At 35.5% G+C, this 20,528-nt stretch overlaps 1 protein-coding gene across 1 annotated transcript; it reads right to left on the reverse strand.

Annotated features, from left to right (window-relative positions):
• Positions 1–4,451: 4,451 nt before the first annotated feature.
• LOC115442783 (eukaryotic translation initiation factor 3 subunit B) lies at positions 4,452–12,959 on the reverse strand. Its single transcript, XM_030167936.2, has 11 exons — positions 12,770–12,959; positions 12,250–12,565; positions 11,413–11,599; positions 10,602–10,828; positions 9,682–9,858; positions 8,896–9,214; positions 8,360–8,620; positions 7,963–8,081; positions 6,555–6,708; positions 6,121–6,229; positions 4,452–4,781 (listed from the first exon to the last, which is right to left on the reverse strand). The coding sequence occupies exons 1-11, from the start codon at positions 12,894–12,896 to the stop codon at positions 4,687–4,689; spliced, it is 2,091 nt and encodes a 696-aa protein (XP_030023796.1). The 5' UTR covers positions 12,897–12,959; the 3' UTR covers positions 4,452–4,686.
• Positions 12,960–20,528: the final 7,569 nt, after the last annotated feature.

Genomic DNA, 20,528 nt, shown 5'->3' on the forward strand with positions numbered 1-20,528 from the left:
ATTACCCTTCCAACAAGACTTGAGTCCTGTCTAGATCATATTTTGTTAAGATCTAACTTTCAAGCAATTGGCTCTGTGTGTGACACGGACATAACCGATCATAAAATGTCATTTTTGGGCATAGTAACAAAAAGGTATAAGACCAAGCCACAAAGAACAAGAACGGTCATTAATTTTGAAAATGTCGTCGAGGAATTAAAAGCATTTGATTGGTTTTCCGTTTTGACCGAAAATGATGTTGATGTGGCTACACAGAAGTTCTTAGACATACTGTCCTCAATAGTCGAAAAATTTACTCTGGTAGTAAAAATTAGCCGTTCTAAAGCAGTAATTGAACCATGGATTACCCCTGGTTTGCTTCGTTGCATCCGGCACAGAGATCATCTGCACTTACTAGCCAGAATCCAACCGGACAATAGAATACTATCCACATCATATTCTAGGTACAGAAACTTCTGCAACAATTTATTAAGGACATTAAAGACTGAATATGAGAGTAATCAGTTGGAAAAAAACCATAAAAATTCTAAGGCTCTTTGGAATACTATAAGGAAAATTTGTCATTTCAAAAATAAAAATTGCTCTCCGTCTGAATTATTAACGCATTTTGATAATCCTGCAGTTTCACTCCAAAAATGTAACGAATATTTTGCTTCTGTTGGTACTAATTTGGCTAATAAAATCCTAATTGAAACGAAAGAAACTGAACATAATCTGGCTTCCAACACATGCACCACAAATGGTCCATCTACTTCTTTCTTTCTCTCTCCCACTGACACTTCGGAGGTCAAAAACTTGATAACCTGCCTAAAAAATGATAGTGCTCCAGGGTTGGATGGCTTTACTAACAATTTCATAAAAAAATCAAAATCATAACCTTAGTTTCAGTTCAGGAAATTTCCCGAAAGTCTGGAAAGTCGCTACTGTTACACCAGTCTATAAGGATGGTCCAAGAGATATCCCAAGCAATTACAGACCCATATCTCTGTTAAGTGCTTTTTCCAAAGTACTCGAAAAATTAATTGACAAACGTCTTAGAAATTTCATGGAGAGCAATAAACTGTTCTCGGATAGTCAGTTTGGTTTTCGAAAGTTTAAATCTACTGAAGATGCTGCGCACAAACTTGTGAATAGTATTGCGTCACGCTTGGATCAGGGCTTAAAATGTTATGGAGTTTTTCTCGATCTGGCTAAAGCGTTTGACACAGTTTCAGTTCCTATTCTGCTGCGTAAATTGGAAGGGTTAGGAATCCGCGGTACTGCTTTGGATTGGTTCAGCAGTTATCTATCAAACCGTCAACAACTAATTCACATCGATGGAATGAAGAGTCTTGCGATCTCTATAAATTACGGCGTGCCCCAAGGCAGTATTTTAGGTCCTCTACTATTCATTACATATATGAATGACATCCATTACCTTAAGTTAGATTCGGCTGAATTAGTTTGCTATGCAGATGATACCGCAATTTTGTTCTATGGTCACAACTGGGAGAAAGCTAAACAAGTTGCAGAGAAGGGACTTTATAAAATAAATATTTGGCTTCAGAAGAACCTTCTGACCCTTAACACAAATAAAACCAAATATATATGCTTCCACAAAACTGCCAAATCCCAGCCACCTCCTATGCCAGATCTCAGGATCCACACTAGCTGTGCGCCTGATCTTTTCTCGAGTTGCTGCTGCAAACAAATTCTACGGACCAATGAAATTAAGTACTTAGGTTTAATTATCGATGAACATTTAAACTTTGCGTCACATATAGGTACACTAACCGGTAGAATCCGTAAGGTCATTGGGATTATGAAACTTCTACGCAACTCCGCCAATATTCAAATTATTAAATTGGTTTATTTTGCAATCTGCCAATCTCTGCTTAGTTATTGCATTGGTGTTTGGGGTGGTGCAGCTAAAACCATCATGTTGCCTCTTGAGAGAGCCCAGCGTGCCGTTTTAAAAACAATGTTGTATAAACCCTTTAGATTCTCAACAAATGCTTTGTATAAAGAAGTAGGTGTTCTAAGAGTTCGTCAGTTATACATCCACAAAGCCTGTGTCTCGACACACAAATTAACATTAAAGTCTACAGAATACAATTCATTATTAAAAAAGAGGATTTTTATTCTAAAACTGCCTTTAGTTAACTCTAGTTTCGCAAAAAGGTTTCAATATTATGCTTATCCATGTGTTTATAATAAGGTATCTAGATTGTGCCCTTTAAAGCACTGCTCAACCAAAGAGTGTTCTATTAAAATCCTGAACTTACTTAAAAATCTAGATTACGAATGCACAGAAAATATTTTGAGCTCCACAGTCATAAAAATAGGTATTATTTAAGAACTGAATTTAAATTTAGTCTCAGTTTATAATTTGTTTTAATTATTATTTTATTATTATTATTTTTTTTTTAATTTTTATTAATATTACTTTTTGATTTGTATCCACAATAAGTTCTTATATTGTTTTGGCATTCTGTTACCTACATGTATTTTCTTCCTTTCACCCTAATACTCAGCTAAAGCAAACTCTGTTTTGGGTAGCCCAAGATACAGGCTATGCCTAGTTTGGGTACCTCTGGTAATTCTAGTTTTAAGGATCTCATAGTGTTTGTTCATTTTAAGTAGCATTAATTCTTTGTAAGTCTATTGATTTCCAATAAACGATTTTTCATTTTCGATTTTTCATCACCATCCCGGGACCAGTGGCGTAACTTCACCCGTGGAAGTCCGTGGAAAATTAATTAATTATTGAAGTTATACTTCTCTTAACGCGTTAGGGAAAAATTATGAGAGTTCTCTGTAAAATGGCATATCCACCAGGGCCCTTAGTCGGTCCCCTTCCTCTTGGGTCAGGGGCCCCTGACGCCCCGCCCTGTGGATTGGGGGCGTTTGGAGAATTTCACCACGGTATCCCCTGCCTGTCGTAAAAGGCGACTAATAGGGGCCACGATGGGGGTCGTCGGCGGGCAGCAGGGGGCTGTCCGCCCTAGTGCATTTTTGTGCATTTTGCACATCTTTCGGTTGACCCCGGGATGGACGGCAGTGTGCAGTTGGCCTCATGCTGCCGTAGACGCCGAGGGCGTCCTTCGGTGCGTGGGGGCTCCTGAGCCCCTCCCCCCCACAGGGAGACGGGCCGCACTAGGCGGCACCGCGCAGGGGCGGCTGTGGAAGCAGACTTAGACATTTCCGTCAGAGGAAGCTCGCAGTCGTCCCTAATGCGCCGAAGAGGGCCACCGCGGAGTTTTAGTTGGTATGCCGTGCGTTGTACATAGGTTAGGGACTCGGCCCGGCGGTCGCCTGAAGGTCGACATCAAATCCAGGCGGCGCAATGCCGGGTCGTAAGGCACGGTGACCCCAACATAACCGCTCAGTCGCCCCCCACGAAGGCTGAGCGGTAGTCATAAGACACTTTCTCCGCGAAAACAAAAAAAAAAAAAAAAAAAAAAAAAGGGGCCCCTGACGCCAAGTGGCTCGTGGCATTTTGCCATCATACCACCCTAATACTTATCATAAATGCGACTATGTTCGCCTACGTGGTGAATAAAGCATTTTATTTTATTTTAATAGTACCTGACTGAGAAGAACTTTTTGTGTCATCCGCCAGTGTTTTTCTTCGATGGTCGATTTGGTACATGAGACTTGTTTAAAGTATCGTTGTTTGTAGTAACTAATACCTATGTATATGCTAAGCTGAGTAAGTCACGGCAGTCCGTAAACAGTATTAATTCAACCACAACGTTAAATCAAAGTACTGCCTATCTCGCCGCGGATATACATATCCGCGGACTACTTATATTTTTCATGCACGTAAGTACGCAGTTTTGCAGGGGGAACGTCTGAAGGTAGCGATAAGATTATAAACGACTGACTGCCTTGGTAATTGTAATTGTACACGGTACGAGTACAACTACCGCACTTAGGTTCTGGGTTCGAATCCCTTGTCGGGCCAAAATAATTGACAGAGTTATTTCATCTTAAAAAATTACTCGGTCGCAGCTCGGAGTCAGGAAATAGTCGATGTATAATCCCCGTGCCTCAGAAAGCATGCAAAGCCGTTGGTCCTGCGGCTAATCTCTCTCCGGACATGTCAGATTGCCGTCTCACCGAACTATGAGAGTGAATCAGCCGGCGTAGCTGAAATTCGGTTAGGACGAAAATATTACAAACCCATTATTTACCTTTTCTTATTTTTGTTTGTATATATTTATGGTTAGCAGTGACCACTATGAAAAGTAATGGAACGCGTCTTGAATGAAATATCTATGAATAGACTCCCAAAAAAGCCTAAATATTATGCCGATGCCCTAACGAATAAAACAAAACATATGAAAATCAAAAAATAATTCTAATTACAAATCCATAAAAAATATTTTACATGTCACTTGTCTAATTCCAAGCAATTAAAATCTTAAACTGAAACAACTAAACTACATGAGGTATTAAAAAAACCGTTATTCTGTTGTAACATATCAATTTAATATGATTTCTATAAACACCTATTGTATAATTTATAAACCAAATTACACTGAACATAATGAAATTTTTGCGACTACTTATTTTACGGGAGGTATATATAAAAAAGCTTTTTATTGTGTCTGGTTTATTAAAATATCAGGGAACTTCCCGGACAACGCCGGGCTCACGGAGGTCGGAGGGCGTCCGACCTCAAACGGTTGTACGGAATGGCGACTACTCGATGGTCGATTGTTCCTCTTTCACGAAAAATTCAACAACTTCTTCCACTGTGCTCGTCGGGTCGTTGTCCAGACCATCCGTGTCCACGTCTGGAAAATATGTTACATTTAGTTTTGGAATAATTAATAATAATTTATTTATTTTAAAAGTACAGTATTATTACTTAAACTCTAAACAGTCTGAAAAGAGCGGTATAAATAATACAATTTTGATAAAATATGGGAGTATATGTAGCCGAACTAGGAGGAACCTGTATTTCGGTCTACAGCGCTATTCCCCTGGAGATGTAATCAAGTATCCAATAGTGTCTCATTTAATAACTATTTCATTACAATACAGAAACTCAGTTGGAATACAATAATTTATTGATAAATGATATGTAAAATCAAGGGTGTCGCCAGGGTGGGCAGGGAGGGACAGCTGACACCCCCTAGAGATTCTAAAAAGTTGCCAAATGTAAAGCAACCAAAGTTCTAAGTTGACTTGACTTGCTTGATCCTCCCGTACGTCAAAACTCGAATGAATTCACCAATTCCATTCTAATATTCCGTACGCTCAATTACGCTCTGCTCTATGTTATTGTCAAAACGGGAGAGGGACAGTGAGGGAGGATCATGTGCTTTAATTCGACTTTAACTACATTTCATACTTTTCTCTTGCTCCATAACAACTTGCCCAAAAGCCATCACCTGGCGACGCTCTTGTGTAAAACGCGTATTCCAGACATAAATTAAATAATAATTTAAATTATATGATCAATACGAATGCCACTTGCTACTTGCTGGCACAAGAGAATTTTAGTTGTCATAAACCTACATACTGGCAAATTTACTCTCTCACCATTATGTGTATTCCAGATATTGTGAGCATGAAAACTTCAAACTGCGTAATCTAAATTGATTACAAATATGCCTTTGAAAATCTATAAAAATCTCACTCTAAACAGTGTAACAAACAAATATTTTCAGGTCAATGCAACTTTGTTGCAATACTTAACAAGATTATGCTCAATATTTCTAACACGACGATAAATGTTTTACGACCAAGGTGTAACCGTTTAACTATAGTATAATTTATATTAACACAGTGAGCAAGCTTGTTACATTTTAACTTGGACGTTGGATATAGTATTATGGACAGTAAATTAAAAATACATTCGACTAGCTTTTGTTGGTAGTTACGAACACGTGAAAGGTCCTTCCTGGAATAAAAAGTGCCACTTCTCACCTCAAAATAAAAAAGTGGCCCATGCGCTAATTCAGGATTTATTCCAACTAGTAACTAATTTAATTCAAATCCGTGTAAGTTTTCATGTTTACTTCAAAAAATATTCCATGTCCAAACATCATCGGAAATTTTCAGTTGTGTATAATATTATTAGGGTAGCAGGATAGTGCAGGTTGTAGGCTAACATGCAACGATACGTACAGTTCCTGAGCTCTAGCCGGCGCGGCTTCTGCTCCTCCCACTCCTGGACCTTCGCCTCGCGGTACTCGATGTGCTTCTTCATCTGCTCAGTACGTTTGGCAACCAATTCCTGAAGCAAACATGTTTATAGTTTCCGCCATCACAAACACTTATTAGTAAGCCATAAAATATTACGTCAATCATATGATTTACAATAGTTATTGTCGACACAATATTTAAAAATAGAATACATTTTTTGAAGTATTCAAAAGTTACAGGGTAGCAACCAAAGAATAAACATAATAATTCAATTTATTTGGACCTGTCTAAATTTAAACATTCAACTACTGAATGTATTTTTATAATCAAAATGTTTACATCAGTTTTCAACCTTTGTACTTAAGTTTAAAATTAAGAAATGCTCTAATCCAAATATTCTCGTATATAGCACGTACCTTGCTGGCCTTGCTACTGCGCATGCGGTCCTTGGACTCGAACTGCGAGTAGTACTTCTTGAGGTTCTTCTTGATCTCCTTCTGTTGTTTCTCGGAGAGTAGCGTCGGTGGACGCGGCCGCCAGTGGAACTGAGCGAAGCCCTCCTTCATTACTCTGGAAATAAACACTAGTATTCAAGACCCTTATTTCTTTTCAATTCAATATGTCAGACAAAAATTTTCAGGAATGGATCTTGTGTCCCTCTTGTTAATGGAGGTACTCCCTAGTCCATAGTAATAGAGATGTATCTCTTCCTAACCTGAGGGTAATTACCCCCGGAGGGGTAAATCAGCTATTTCACAGGGATAGCAAAGAACCTGATTACAGGATTGTAAAACAAAAGTAAAAGAGCTGACATTAAAATTGTAAACTTTTTCTTTTTTTTTGTTTTACGCGCGGAAAAAACGCGTTATCGCTACCAATCAAACAAAAATCGTAACCCTGTTGTGCAATTTATGATAAATCAAGATGTTCGTATTTACTTGTATTGTTTGTTTTGATAACATTTTGAAGGCAGGATCAAATTAGTTTTCCACATTGATCACAGAGGTAACAATATTGAAAAGGTTAGGAACAACTGGTCTACCAAGTGGGTGTCGTAGTTATGTCACTGTCTTTTCTTTTGGACATAAAGATGTAGGGTAGTTTTACTCCAGTGATAAAAAAGATTATAAAAAAAAATGAGATTATTTTACACACACACACGACACCTTTTATAAGGAGTAGGCAGAGACGAAACTTATGCACCTATTTTTCCGCCGAGGGTATTCCACCTCGTGTTGTAATAGGAGACGAGCCTACGTCATATCACGCAAACAATCTAGAATCCGGGCTAATACTCAGTGGAAAACCCTATATCTACTTTGCCCCACCTGGGAATCCAACCTGATACCTCAGCATTGCAGTCTTACAGCAATACAACTAAGCCACCGAGGCAGTAATTATTTTGTAGTTTTCCTGCTATGATGACTCTTTGGTACTTTTTTACACACTATAAAAAGTTTTATGATTCATAAACTTCACACAACACAGAACAACTCCACAATATCATACGTAAACAAGGTATTTTCCTCAATCAAGATTATAAATAAATTGACTATCCCCAAGAACAAAATCTCATCTGCAAAATGTTCTAATAGCAGTATGAAGATTTTAAGTTAATTGAAAATATGAATATCAATTACTTATGTCAAAACTATTGGCTGTTACCAAAAATTAATTTAATTTGTATTTTATTAAATATAAATATCAATTACTCATAATTGATATTTATATTTTCACTTTACTTTAAACCCTCCCTACTGCAATTAGAGTATTTTGCAGATGAGATTTTGTTCTTGAGGACCATCTAAAGAATATTAAACCAACCTTCTGAGGACCTTGCCCTGGAAGGACCAGATGTAATACCCACAGTCCATCTTACACTTAAGCGAGGACACGCCGGTGACCACATAGCGACCAGTGGGGTCCCACTCAATACCAGACATCTACAAAAATATATATTACATAAGCTTTTTTTTAACTTAATATATTTATGATGTAAATAATAAAAATAACTCATAAAAGGATATACACATTTATGACCAACCTTACAACAAATCTTTAATCGTAATAACAAAGCTTAGCATATTTAAATGCATGTTCATACTGGCGAATTATAAAAAACACGTTTCTAACTATTAGTCTATAAAAATGCGATTCTGTGGCATGTATAACTGTTATACAACTTTTTAAACAATCATAACTAATTAGGAAAATCCCAAACCTGATAATGCGCAGCGACATTCATAATAGTGAAGTCATTAGTGTCCAAGAACTCCAGCGCGCCACCTGTGAGTCCGAGGTTGGCCAGGATTATGAACTGTCCCATCGGAGACCAGAACAGGTGGTTAAATGGCTTGCGCTCGAACTTTCTGAGCAGGGTCGGCGCCTGACCCGTGTTCACTTGGTAGAAGCTGATGCAGATGTTTGCCGGGTCGCCGTGGATGATAGAGAATTTCGAGCCTACCGGCTCCCAGGCGAATGCCTAAAAATATTACTAACCATTAAACTTCACTAGAAACACTTAATACTCTAATTCATTAATTTTATTATGTTTTAATTGCAAACATTTTTCAGTGGTATATAAGAAATGATTTCCTTTTTGAAACAATTTAATGACATGAAATAGCAATATAGAAAATTAGAAATACAAAATTATTAATATTTGTTTTCTTTATAGCCAACAATCTAAAACCAAAATTTTGATTTGCATGTAAAAATTGTAAGGAACTTAAAAGGATAATAACTATTGCAACAAACCTGAATAGGCTCCTTGATCTCAACAGAGTCGACGGGAATCTCCTTCTCTCTCATGTGGAATATTTCAAAGTTATAATACATTCCAGAGTATTTGATTTCATTCTTATCCTTCTTTACTTTGGAATAACGGTCGACTTTAACACACAAGTAATCACCACTCTTCTGCCAATGGATCTTACAATCCGCTACAGAGAACAAGTTTTTTGACCGTACTTCTGTGCGGTTGGGCAGTTCGAGTAGCGTGACTCTTGCAGGCACGTCTTTGTCTTCCGCTACCCAGTATGCGAGGATGTTGTCGGTAGGTGACCAACTGAAATCCCTGTTCAACCAAATAGTATATATAAATACTTACAACTAGAGAATGTTTTTATTACAAGATACTTAGAATAACGTTTTTGCTATGCAAGAGAGCATTGCTTTTTCCAAAATACGCACTTTATAAACATGACAATAACTATTAATGCAGTTGAGTAAAAAGTCATCTATCAAAACAAGATAAATATTATGTAAAGGAATACTAGGCTTAAATGAAAAGTAGGGATCCAGATCCAGTTAAAAGAAACATTTAAAGTAATTTCTAGACTCTTAGCACACAAAGTGAAAGTTGACACACCGGTTCATAGCATGTAAGACACAACCTGAATCTTAAATATCTAAATGCAAATCCTACATTTATCAATCACGAACTATTTATGTTTACTAGCGCAGTATTCAATTGTTTCATTACCATAATACAGTGTACCGAGTACTGGCTACTGTCAAAGAAAATCATCACAAAATCCTTACCTAATTCCAGGTATCTTAATGGACTTCTTGTCGAGGAGACCAAAGCCCGGAGTCTCGTAGACCGAGAGCACATCGGCTCCCAGTCTCGCGAAGAATCTGTCATCCTTACTCCAGCGGAATATCGGCCACGTCACATACTCATCAGGTGGAGGGAAGCTACGTTTCTCTTGTCCCGTCCTGTTTAAAGGTTTATTGTTATTCTGGGATTATGCAAATATAATGGCAACAAGAGGAAGCACACAATATTACTAGAATATTATGGTGTACGCAATGATGAAGTCCTGCATAAAATGTGCAATAACTTTTAAATTTCCGTAGTTTAATTTCAATTTGGGCATAGGTTTAAGAAAGACAATCTAGTCTTAATGTAATTTAGTGCTTAAGTATTGTTAATAATTACTGTGTTCAGTGTTATGCCTTCATTAAATAAAAAAATAAAAATAAATGTTTAACAGCATGGGTTTGAATTTATTTCTAATGGTACGGTACAGTCATGGTTTACAACAATTTAGTGGGGGATAACCTGCTGTTATTTATAGTAAACCACATCTTAAAATTACACAATAATTGAACAAGATGATAGATTAATATATTGTTGTTTAAAGAGAATCACTTGTAGTTTAAGTTCAAGAACACTTAACAAAAAGGTAAAACCCAAATTCCACAATTTGAGAGCATCGGCCAAATGTAACAACTGAATATTCAATGAACTGCTAAAATTTACTGAGTTAAAGAAATATTCATATCTAAATTTGTTAAAACAAATTATACATCTTATTACATCCAAAATATCTCACATAATATGATTACAACTTATTTTGCCATAAAGTATTTTTCATAATATTGTGCAATTTTACATTAAATCACCTAGTTTTTCACATTTAATAAATGATGAATTGCATTATATATTGAAAACTCACCTAATGTCCCAAATAATGAGTTTCTTGTCATCGCCTCTATCACCACTGGGTGAAAAGGTTACAATATAATTCTCACACGGTGAGAATGAAATGAATCTCGCTTCCGGATGGAAAAACTTCTGGAACTGCGAGAACTTCGGACCCGCCCACAGCGCGACACCTCGCCAGTGGAACGTGGCGAGGTACGTGCCCAAGGGAGACCACACTGCATATGTTTCAGTCCAGTTCTACAAAATAAATCTACTGTAACTATATTATAGAGAGTAGACGAAGCCAGCAGCCAGACATAAAAAACTAACGTGTTATGTGGATTCAATGTTCAAATAAGATAAATGGTAAGATACTTACAACCTTACTCTTGTTAAGTATAAACTAATCACAATAGTGCTATTGATACACAATGGTTACAAGTCATTATTTGATATGGATTTGTTTTATGTGAACTTAAGAGAAAATCTTATTGTTCATGTCTTAATTGCTGTGACCTAAGATAAACAAGGTTAAGATTCTAATAATATTAATCAATTTCAAATATTTGAATTGTTATTTTCTTTGTTGATACACATACATGTAACATTACATATGAACCACCAAAAATATACAAATTCCACTGTTAAATAGCTGTCAACTCTGAATGTTTTAAAAGTCTATAAAATATGGCTTATCTATTGTATTAATTTCGTCCTTAATTTGTTTGTTTTTGATAGCTGTAACCCAAATATACTAAATAAAATTTCTCAATCAAGGGAAAAAATGCGTAAATAATTCACAAAATTGAATTAATCGATTATAAAACATGTCAAATACTTACAGGTCTCTCCTGTAACATGACAGGTTCTGGTAATGCATTCTGCCACACTTGCAACGATACACCGGTTCCAATGCCAACCAGGAATTGGTCATATGCATCGGGGTCCATAAGGTACCATTGGAGGTCTGATTGGACCTTGAATGGCTGGGGTGCTGGTGGTTCCCATTCTTTAGGGATGTCAGCATATCTGTAAAAAGGATTTTAATAATGTATACTTTTTTTTATTATATTTTTCATATATTTATGTGCAATAATGCATTTTATACAATTTATAAGCTTATTATTATGTGTATATAATTATAATTGGTTACAAAACACATAAGCATTGTCCAATACAGAAAATTTGAATGAAATACTCATTCATTCCTACATCTGTTTACTGTTGGACACCAAAGTTGTACTAATGACTTTCAACCAACATATGTATAGAATAATAAAGCTGTAGAACTGTTATTTATTATTTAAAAAATGATTTTTTGGCAACATCAGGTTATTGACTTTGTGTTAACAAAGTGTGTGTTTTCAATTAACACTTTAAACATAATGAAGTATAAATTGAAAATTTTATGAAAAAAATGTGGATGAAATTATTATCCTGTTGAAGAAAATTGTTCAAAGTTGTAAACATATAAAATTTTCCACTCCTTACATAGATAGCCCAATGATTTACAATCAAGATTAAAATTACAATAAAAATATTTATGATACACTACTAGTACTTATATTGAATTTGTTAACTGATCACATCAATGTGATGCTGATCCCAGTTAAACCATATGGAAGTTTTAAAGTACGTAAACTTCATGAATAATTTAGAAACAAGTTCCTGCTACTTACTTATTAAAATCAGTGAAAAGGTTCACTAAAAATGTGTGTTGCTTATCTAATTTACAATTGTTTGTCGCCTTCACGGCCTCGGCGGCGTTCTGAGGATTGCTGTACTCCAAGAAAATGTAGCCAGTGGTGACTCCAGTGTCAGTGGTCGGGTAATACTCGTTCACAATCTTCCCGAATTTACTAAAGATTTTGTTTATCACGCTCTGGAGCTTCTCCAAGCGTTCGGGCCCGACCTGCGGGCACCCATCGACCACGATCACGTTCTCGTAACCGTCAGATTCCTTGGGTTTTTGCTCCAAGAGGTCGGCCAACAATTCTGCAACGTCAAAGTTAGGTTATGTTCCGCAACCTTCCAAACACTTTAGACATTAAACAAAACACATAGTACAGTTATTTTCACTTCATAATGCACGTTACATCACGTAAAACATATAAAAATTGTTACAACGTTAATGAAAAACTACAAAAATGCGTGGGTGACGCATATGGCCGGTCAACTTGTTTCGCACAAAATGCCCACCTTCGTCGGGAATATCGTCCACGAAACCCTCTGGATCGTCAAAATCTGGCTCCTCGTCATAATTCTGCTCCTCATTATCACTTTGAGGGGTTTGGTTCACTTTTTCGTCGCCTTTTTTCTTAGCCATTTTGACGATTTAACGTGTGGTCGAGGAAGACACGCCATTAGTGACAGACCATAGAGGACGTATTTTTGACTTTCACTCTAAAACGTTTTATTATATGCAACACTTATTATCAATTTGTTGTTATTTCATTTTTATTGATTTATGAATTGTATTCCATTCAATTTAAACAATTTTATGAATAAAAAGCGATGTGACAATAGTTTTATTTCACTTAATGTTATTCTTTATTAAATGGCATAATTTCTTTTTGTTTTTAAATCAGTGGCTGAAACCATAGACAATATTTAAAAAACGCGGGAAATTTTAAGTTTCACATTTAACACTCCTATATCCTGAATATCCTAGACAAATAAAATGACTTATTTTAATGTGTATTTCCATGGATTTAAGCTCACGGGGACGTAGGACAATGTATACGTATGGGGTGTACCGTTAAACGTACGAAATATCAACTTGATATATGTATATTAAACCTTCAAAGAAGATAGCTAATTAAGCTGAATAATAAAAATATGAAAAGACCCAAGAGCATAAAAATTCATATTACTACTAGTCTAATACAATTCTTAGATATAAGTTTGTTTAATTAAACTACCTATCATAAAAAGCCTTTTACGAAGAAAATTTATGTAAGCTTCTAACTACCTAGTCTATCTAGCTTTTATGCACCCAATATACATTTTTACGTCCACCGCGGTCTTATTAGATGAGATGAGGTGGCATGCGACAGCTGACGGGTCACTGCACACGAAAATTGAGGTCGCGTGTAGTGTACGTGCTTTGCTTGTGTGGGTGTATACAGACGTGCCAACTACCAATACACGTGTATACGCAAAGGTATGCGGCTCTGTATAGTAAACGGATTGACACTGTTGACGCTTATTGTTCTTTGAAATGAAGAGCCCTTTATAACGGCAAAGAATGATAGAAAGAAAGCATATTACGGTGTACGGGGAAGCCTATTTTATTAACATTTAATGTAAAGGTATCTAAATCCTAGACTAATTTACTAAATGTTTATTGAGTTCAGCACGAAAACAACGTTTAATTATGTTTGATAGATTTAGATACCCTAGGTACTTAGGTACCGAACCTAGTTAACTAGGTAACTATAGTGTATATAAAATACTTAAGTATTATAATGTATATTGTAAATATTACTATAGTTGTACCTTAAAATATGGAAAAGACATTTACTCATGTATGTAATCTATATTAAAGAGAAATTTTAATTGACTAATAATATAGCAAAGAATGAAACTTAAATTCATATTAAATATAGACCCATTGATGGCTGTAATAAACTGCAATGATTCTAATGTGGATTCATTAAGTCATTATATTACATGAAAGCATATATAAATAGCCGCAAAACTTTTCCTTATCAAGTCCCAATGTTTTATGTCGGCAAACACTCGGAACACAAGCTTATGGCGTGCCACTTTCTAAGAGCTTTGCATCACAAAGGTAGCCACGTGCAAAGTGCAGGCACGGATTTGAAAAAATTAAAGGGTATCAATATTATAAAAGGTATGCATAACATGTAAAATATTAGTACCGTTAACTATAATTAAAAATATTTCTTAACGTTTAGTAATGAATAAATTTCAAACTAACAGACAGAAACAGTCTGTTAAAAAATATAATTCTTATATAAAATTATAAAATATATATCGCCGCAGCAGCTCGTTATTCGTTGAATTGGTGAATTTCCGGAGCGATAGTGGCGCCATCTATCATTACATCGAGGAAGTATTAGAAGAGGAGGGAGGTCGACTGCTGTCAATATAAGGACCGGCCGAACGACGAGAGCAAGAATCTTGTAGAAGTTTTTGCACGAGTCTTATTTGGACGCTCGAACCGAGCACATTGTGTATTTCGCTAGTGTTACTATGCAGTAAATTGTTATTGAAGTAAAGAAGTGTTTCAATAATTGAATAACTGTCTGGAAAATAAATATAGACCGGTGAAACTACCGGTCATGTAAAAAAATAACCAAGTAAAGAGTTTTCACTCCGACATATATAAAAAAAATTAAAAGTACATTAAACGTAGATGTCTATAAAAGGAGTTACATACCTATATACATATTTATATTATTATGCAATTAGTTAGGATTCTTACTCGCGTTAACCATGGTCGCTTTCACCACATGGTTTCCGCAGTACCTCCCATTTCACCTCACCCATAGATGTCGGTCACAGGTTTTAATGTGTTTCGTCACAGAACCAGTGCAATGACCGATAAATTATTGCAAGTCTGAATAAAACACGTTGAGTAGACTTTTACATAACTATAACGTAAGTATTACGAATGAATTCCTTTGGCAAATAGCACAGCGAGGAAATCTGTGAAGCATTTATTTATTTAAATAGATAGCTACAGAACACAAATCAATAACGCATCCATAAACAATGCGGTAATAGAAATGAATGTAAACTATGCACAACCTTCGTCAGAAGAAAAAATTACGTACAGAGATTCTTTTGTCTGATTATTCTATTAAAATATATAGTCAAACGATTGTAATATTGTATGTATGCAGTAAGATGATTTTAACATTGACATTCTTTGATAATAGGCATTGAGAAAATGAATTAAAAAAAATTAACGATTTACTTAGATCATAATGAATGATTGCCTTGATCCTGGGATCAAGGAGGAGGATCATCCCTATCACCAAGTTAGGAGGTAACTGGTTACCTCCTAACTTGGTGATGATAGGGATGGTGAACTAAAGTTTCCTCCAGGATTGTAAGGGACCGTCAGCGATGGTCACAACTTACTACGTAATTACCAATTCCTTAGACCAGCCTTCTTTTAATAAATTGCATTACTTAAATAAATTTGTAGTCAAATTTTATTCATAATCCCTCCCTTAGAAGTGATATCGACATGACAATGTTTTAATCGATCAAACCCATGTCCATAAGTCACGTGTCTGAGTAGTTCGCTTTACACTTTCACTGGACATGCTAAGACGTAACTCGCGTCTGGTGATCCAGTGAAGACTAGTTGCAATATTCGACAACAGGATAGTTGAATTAATTTCCGACAGAGTAAACATATTAATTCAATATAATGTTTACAGGCTTATTTGTCTATATAAAAAATGTCATGCTATTTTCAATAGGTTTTTTTTTTTACAATAGAAATGAGACGAGCTAATTGCTCGTGATGGTAAGCATTATGCCTAAACAAAAACGTTTCCGCTCAAAACACTTAGGTAGGAACGAAGCAGCATTGTATTACGCTGCACTAACTCGTTAATATGTGTCATATTATTTAGTATTATTTAATTTAACTCTGTATAATATACTGTCCCACTGCTGGGCACGGGCCTCCTCTACTACTGAGAGGGCTTAGGCCTTAGTCAACCACGCTGACCTAGTGCGGATTGGCAAACTTCACATACCCTCTAAATTATTATAAAGAACATCTCAGTTATGTAGGTTTCCTCACTTGCGGCATAACATGGCTTAAAATGTTTAATAAGTAAACTGGCTACAATACTCCTTTAAAACTCAATACAACAACATCCACACTGGCGCTTGAAGGCAAAAACGCTATGGTACCCACCATGAAGACATTCGCACATAAAATATCAAGTCCAACTAGTTGTAGTGTCTGAATAATCATTATTTTCCACAAAATAGAATTAAGATTACGCTCTTCATTTACTTAGCACTGAACTTTTCGTACAGAACAATGAAAAAGTCGAAACTACGAATAAGTACAGAAATTGACTAAACTACTTTCTCGACGCACTCTATAAGACCGTAATGAGCAGGCTAATGAGAAAAGCAATTAAGTTATCCTAAACTTTAATGCGTGTTTTTGTATTCTTTGAAACGAAAATGTTAATTTAGTTACTCAACCAACGTGAACGAAATTCGAAAACTGTTTTCTAGAAATCGTTTCATTATTATTTTGATCTAATTAAACAAATAAATGAAAATAATTAGATTAGTAATAACATAATGAGCTCATTGTAATTTGCAATAAAATTCCAGCAATTTTCGAGCTCATATCTCTCTAAATAACTAGCAAACGTCATCTGGTGTCAAGAGATCACCTGACATAGACACCCACAATACCACAAACACATCATGCCTTCATCCCAAAAGACGTCGACAGAAGAGCAACCAGAGCACCCACATTTCACCACATTACCAAAGGAACCATAATGACTGATCGTTTAAAATAGAAAAGGAAGTGTACTGCACGGCTTTACCATTAAAATATAAAAAATAAGAAGAGAAAACAAAAAATATTAATATTACCAAACCTTTTAGATCCAGTGACTCACATCAAAAGAATAACTGTTAGAAATTCTAAAAATTGTAATGCCTTTTTGTTACTAAAATAATATACCATTGAAAATAGTGACGCGTAAATGATTTATTTCTCTAACCTAGATTTTAAGAGAAATAATTCATGTCCAAGATTAGCTCACGACATATTTGCAACACAAAGAGTTGCAAACCATCGTTCAATATATGCATTGCTACATTCCAATATTACAAACGTATAGTGTACAAGATTCGTTCTTTAATATGACGAGAAATATTGCAAAATAAATATTTCTATTAAATTGCAATGCTATAAAATTTGTCCACTTTTTATAAAATCCGAGAATTGGTCATATAAGTACCAAAGGGCCAGTAATGCTTAAAAGGATCAACCCACATGTTCGTAATTATAATTGACAGCACGTGTAAAGTGTAATGAAAATCTAATCAACGTAGAAGAAACGGGACATGTGATAGATTATGGCGGACTTTATGACTTCAACATTATTATTTATAACCTAACTATAAACGAGTTTCATAGAATTAGCAGAAATAAAACGTTACTTCATTTATCTTTACGAGGCATGGCGAAAATGTTTAAAGTAGAGCTGTGAGAAGTTAACTCGGGTATACTGATTGACTACTAACTATTGAGATTAGCAATATTTATTTACGAAAAGTACAATTTTCCTTATGAACTAAATCGACCGCCTCAATGGCGTTATATTACAGTACGACTTCAATGTTGAGGTCTCGGGTTCCATCCTCTCGTCGACCAAAGTAAGATATTGGCTTTTTCTACTCAATATTAGCCCAAAGTCTAAAATTTGTGTCCGATATGATGATAGGCTCGATTCCCTATCACATCATAGGACGGAATACACTCGGAGGAAAGTGAGTGTACCAATTGCGCCTCTACCCTTTCGGTTATAAACCGCGTGAGTGTGTGTAATAATTAATAATATGTTCTCTTTACTATATCACTTATCATAATCTTTCCATAAAGTTTACTGTTGATCTCTCTACTGCACGCATATCTTTAATAGGTGTTTGTCCTCCAATAAGAAAATATAAAACGCACGTTCTCACGCATTTTCATTGAATATATTGATGACAAAATAACGAGACAAACGGTCGGAAAATAGAGCGTACGGTTTGCGTCATTTTCTATAGCGGCTGCGGTGGTTTTATGGTTAACTGTGAACCTGGGACAATTGACAGCCTATTAATATTTCTTTTATAATGTCTTACATCTTCATACATAACACATCACGTATTTATCCCCGAAAGGGTATGCAGATACGTAACCAGAGCACCCACTTTTCGCCAAGTCATACATAAATACTTAAATAAAAAGTATTTATTCCTAATGCAAGACTTAGCGATGTTGATTCTACAACAATTCTATTGTTTTGAAGTGAGTATCTACTCACGTCAAAATTTTTAAACGTAGTTAGCTAAATTTAATAATAAAACACAAAATCTTTGGTATAAAAAATCTATCACTTGTTTACTGACGTAATGGAGATTTCGGTGAAAAAAATCGGCTCTATATTAAACTGTTTCAGTTAATCTAAGGAGGGTTCTCACTTAGGTATATTGACTACCAACCTATTATTCAAAATAAGAAATAATGGTTTTTCTTGATACCAGACGTTTCTAAAATAAACGTTTTTTAAGTTTATTAAGTTCACAGTTTTAGTGGACTATCACCAACCGACTGGCATTACCTGTTAGGTACCTCTATTCTTCAATACACATAGATTACCTCATTCATTATACCAAACTAGTGATATGATGACCTCATTGTGTTATAAATACTTCTTTATAAACTTTACAAGGCTTTAAGTTCGAGAATCTTTTGTTTATTCCTTAGATACTTTTATAGTATTTTTAAGATTACACTCTTATGTCGAACTCTACATTACAAAATTGATGTAATGAAACATAAATTTAAATAATAATATCTTGTTTTTCCACCTTACCCCACTATAATATAAGGTCGTTACATCATTTTAAGTAAGTTGCAGAAATGTATTTGATTAATCTTTACTGCCTCCCTAACTAAACGATTCAGTTCTCAACAATTGAATTAGAAAACATAAATAAATAATATCACTGCACTTATTTCAGAACAACATCGATAACGATTAGTTATAGCCATCGATCTGACATCAGAAAATCATGTTACCATGAAATTATATTCGCGACAAACTCACTTTCAAACACAACACCAAAACATGACTGTTGACAGCCGAAACAAGACCAATTCCTACTTTTTTATTACTTTGATTGACGAGAAATGCTTGCCGTTCGCCTGATGGTACGCGATATAACCGCCCATAAACAGTAGAAACATAAACCAACACCTTGAATTACAAAGTATTGTTTGGTATTCCACTGCGCTCGCCATTCTAAGACATGAGATGTTAAGTCTTATTATGTCCAAAACACTGACCACAATGTCCTTCAAACTGGAACACAACAATGACTACACTGCTGCTTAGCGGCAGAAATAGTCATTGCGGTGGTACCTACCCAGGCGGACTCTCACATATGAGAGACCTACCACCAGTAAATCCTATAATAAAGTTAACCATTACCGTCAAATCCATAGTAAAAATGGACGAATCAGAGCAAAGTATGTTTGACAAGCTTACACATGAGCAATGCGGATTGATATATTCTTACCTTTAAAGCGTAGTTAGCGATTAGAGTTGTTAGAATCAATTGTTACATTAGGTATTGATATTTGATACCTATTGGTTCATCACGTAATGTTGACTTTTGCTTATGAATGGCTACTCACATACTGACAGAAAAATGTAACGTAAACAAAATATAGTATATACCTTGTTTTATTTTTATGTAAAACTCAATATTATGACTATAATACAAAACATAAGGTAAAAACAGTTACAAGAATGTTTTTCCATCAAGATCATATAGGTAGAGGTATATTCGGTTGTTTTCCTTAAGAAGGAATCTAGGTACTTGCACGCACACACACTCACGCCATTTATCTTCGAAGGGGTAGGCAGCGGCGCAACTGGTGCACCCACTTTCCGCCGTACGTATTCCGTCCCATGATGTGATAGCGGCGAGCCTATCGCCATTTCGGGCACAAATTCCAGTACTTATACGATATTAAAAATATAACTACGCAGATGCTCTACCATACAATAATATCAGGTAATAATGGCAATCTGTAAGCTTCATCTATCTAGTACCTAATAAACAGGCACACTCAGTTAATTATAATATTAGGTATCAATAATGCTATATAATTGTTATAAGCAGGTAAGTATAGCTTTATGATAGAATCTCTAATTGCTTAGCT

Source organism: Manduca sexta, chromosome 12, assembly GCF_014839805.1.
Source record: "Manduca sexta isolate Smith_Timp_Sample1 chromosome 12, JHU_Msex_v1.0, whole genome shotgun sequence".
Taxonomy (NCBI): Eukaryota; Metazoa; Arthropoda; class Insecta; order Lepidoptera; family Sphingidae; genus Manduca; species Manduca sexta.